This window comes from Gopherus flavomarginatus, chromosome 16 (assembly GCF_025201925.1).
Source record: "Gopherus flavomarginatus isolate rGopFla2 chromosome 16, rGopFla2.mat.asm, whole genome shotgun sequence".
NCBI classification, from domain to species: Eukaryota; Metazoa; Chordata; order Testudines; family Testudinidae; genus Gopherus; species Gopherus flavomarginatus.
The window spans coordinates 4,903,004-4,906,422 of NC_066632.1; the positions used below are offsets into that span (position 1 = coordinate 4,903,004).

Consider the following 3,419-nt stretch of genomic DNA (forward strand, 5'->3'; position numbering starts at 1 on the left):
GGAGTCTTTGGGCCATGATGCATCATGGGAGATGAAGTCCAGCTTCGGAGCTGGGCCCAGAAAGGAGAATGGCACCTGAACCCTGACTCCCATAAGGCATCATGGCAGCATTTCTTTATCAAAATATTCTGCTTTTTGGGTAGTTTTTTCTAGAGAAAATTGACGTTTCCATGGGAAGCAGATGCTTTACCTGAAAAATCTCATTTAGTCTTACTACTGCTGGCTGCTAACAGAGCTCCTCCTTTAGGTCAAACAGTAGGAACCAGTTTAAATACTGAAGGTCTTGAGTTCAAATCCTGCTTAGAGGTTGGAGACTTCACCACCCAAATAGGCTACATCTCCAAACCCCTGCTCAGTCCACCCCACCTCCAGGCAGGAGTTTGGCATAAGTTCCCCTTTAACAGCTGCCCACTGGGATATTTCCTGGCTAATGGGGGACATTTAAGGTCTGCACTGTTCACCCATGTCTTCTAGGGGAAACTTCCAGCCCCTAGTGGCCTATTGCTGCAGCCAGCTATGTGGATTTGAGAAAGGGGCACAGAGGGTGTGATTCCCCAGGGGTTGTAGGAGCTCTAACATACAAGTCCTCCCATCACAGGGATTAGGGGGGAACCTAGAACTGAGCTCTGAAACGAGCGAGTCTTCTAACGCACTTGCCTTGATTTCCCCCACCCTGTTCCTCCCTCCCCATCGCCCCAGGTTCCAGTGAAGGCACCATCTCCATGACGGAGGGGGAGGAGCTGAGCCTGATGGAGGAGGACAAAGGCGATGGCTGGACCCGGGTACGGAGGAGCAAAGGCGGCGAGGGCTACGTGCCAACATCCTACCTGCGGGTCACCCTGAACTGAGCTTTGGTTTCCCCGCCCGCCTGGAGAGTGGCAGCTGGCTCATGGAGCTGCAGGGGGGTGGCGGGGATTGGAGCAACGCTGCTGGCACCTGGGCGTTAGGACTCAGGGGTACAGGCATGGAAGTGGCCTGTGGCCCTCGTGGGCAAGCAACGGTACCCGCTTGCAAAGCAGATCGCCTGTAAGGGGAAGGAGAACCCCCCGACCCCCTTCTGCCCAAGCCCCAGCTCTGTGGAATTTCACATTTCAGCATGGCCTCTCAGCTTGTGGGAGAGTTGCAGTGGGTGCTAGTAGGAGGGATGGACTGGGTTTCTGGCTGCTGCCCCTGCATACTCTATACTGCGCCCCCTCAGTCAGATCCCCTGTGAGTGAGTGAGTAACTCAACCTCCTCCTAAAAGCTAGCTTAGGGCAAAGGGATGCAGGCTTCAAGGTGTGCTGAGCAGAGCCCATGTGGGGGCTTATGGAATAGAAAGTGTCCTCTGCATCTGTCCTTCCATATTTGTCACCCTGGCTTCTGGGCACCGTCCAGGTGCATGTTAAGCAGCATGACAAACCTCAGTCCTGGGTTGGTTGTTTCCCTCCTGGGATTCCAACCCAGGACCTGTGGCTCCCCACGTTGGCTGGCGCCAGCCTGGATCTTAATCGAACAGAGGTGCCAGCCAGCCAGGAGCCCCAGGTCCTGAACCTCCTTGTGTTCTCTGCCAGGGCCCGCGGCTCTGAATTCACCAGTCCCTGGGTGGGAGTGCGTGCCCATTACAGCTGATGCCACCAGCTCAATCATTGGCCGAGCTCCAGCCCACTTCTCCCTCTGCCACGACATGCACTTTATTCCCCAGACTCCAGAACGTGCCCAGCCAAGGAAAAAAAGAGCAAAAAGTGCCTGCTGCATCAATGAATCTGTCTCCTGGAGGGCGGGGGAGGCTGATTGCGCTGGTGGGAGCCCAGGGGGCCGAGCTGCAGCCAACCCCTTCCGTGTAATAATTATTATTTTTTAGAGGACTCTAATATATCAGCCTTTTATACAGTGACCAATTACTGCTCATTTTAGCCTGTGCCTCAGTTAACCTGTAACATAAGTGTAAATGTCTCAGTTGTCTTGGCTTCTGCTCACCCTATGGGGGAGGGAGGGGGCAGATCCTGTCTCCCCTCTGGTTCTGAGAAGTGGGTCTGGAGGTCGCTGTGCCGGAGCCCATAGAATGTATTTCCACTGCAGCCTGGTGCCTTTTACACTTTATGTAAATAGTTGATCCCCCCCTCCCACCCTTCCTGTGCAGTTTTTAAGTTTATAAAAACGATACAGACTCTGGCACTGAGGCCTCTGTTTGTTTTGGATGTGGGAGGGGAGCAGAGCAGTTGGTCTGTGTTCTGGTAACACTTAGCCCCCCCTGCTCTTAGGGAGAGGGGCGCGGTTGGTTGTGTATATTACCGTCATGTCTAGAAGTGCCCCCAGCTGAGAGCAGGACTCCCACGGTCGTGGTCTGACATCCAGGCCTTGTCTTCACTAAGACGAGGTCTACACCAAAGCCCTATGTCAATAGGGGGTTTGAAAATTCCACCCCCTGAGCAATGCAGTTGTACTGACTTATCCCCCTGTGTACACAGCACGATGCTGATGGGAGAGTTTCTCCCATCAACGTGGCCACCGCCTGTGGGGATGGAGGATTAACTACGCTGCCAAGAGCAGCTCTCCTGCTGGCGAAGTAGCGTTTTCACTCTAGTATGACAGTGGGGCGGCTGTACTGCGAAGACAAACCCTGAGGGTTCGAATACACATAAAGACGCTCTAGGGTAGCTGGGGAAGGGTGTAGTTTTTACACGCGCTAGCAGGTCCAGCTACAAACTGTGGAGGGGCTTAAGGTCTCCTTGAGGCTACGTCCAGTCTTCACCGGTACTTTGCCTTGTGGCAATGCGTTGGCTAATGTGAGTTAAGGGCACTTTTTTCCTAACGTGCTGGAGGGCCTGGCTGGGGATGCGGCCTGGGACACTTTTAAATGGTCTGTAGTTAGTTGAGGCCAGCCCCAGCTTTGGAGGGGGTGGTATGGGGGGGGGTTCTAGACTAACTCTGTCAAGGTACATTACCTATGCCCCTGCTCGTCATGTACAACCCTTGTGGGGCTACCCAGCAGTAGCAATGCATCCTGGTTTTGCAGTGAGGACAGAGCTAAGGAATGCTCATCCCTGTTTTTCATGTGGGGAAACTGAGGCACAGGCAGTGACCATCCCCCAGCTGCACAGTGGCAGACCTGGAACACAGGGTGCTAGTGGTTTAGGGCAGGGGGACTTGGCCACCAGGACTCTGTTAGCAGGAGGGGGACTGAGAGTCAGGACTTCTGGGTTCTAGTCTCAGCTGTGGGAGGGGAGTGGGCTCAGAGTCCTATCTTTGCCTTCCAGTGAGGGGAAGGATAGCTCAGTGGTTTGAGCATTGGCCTGCTCAACCCAGCATTGAGTTCAATCCTTGAGGGGGCCACTTAAGGATCTGGGGCAAAAATCTACCCGGAGATTGGACTAGATGACCTCCTGAGGTCCCTTCCCACCCTGATATTCTATGATTTTACTATGTGAGCATAGGCCTG

The 3,419-nt window shown here is 54.0% G+C and overlaps 1 protein-coding gene across 3 annotated transcripts in view; it reads left to right on the top strand.

Moving 5' to 3' along the window:
- Positions 1-2,152, top strand: part of TRIP10 (thyroid hormone receptor interactor 10) — a 70,534-nt gene extending 68,382 nt beyond the window's left edge. For all 3 annotated transcript variants that reach the window (XM_050925677.1, XM_050925679.1, XM_050925678.1), the window contains one exon: positions 700-2,152. In XM_050925677.1, the coding sequence (XP_050781634.1) occupies positions 700-848 (149 nt within the window). In that variant the 3' untranslated portion in view covers positions 849-2,152. The remainder of the gene's footprint in view (positions 1-699) is intronic.
- The last annotated feature ends 1,267 nt before the right edge of the window (positions 2,153-3,419 follow it).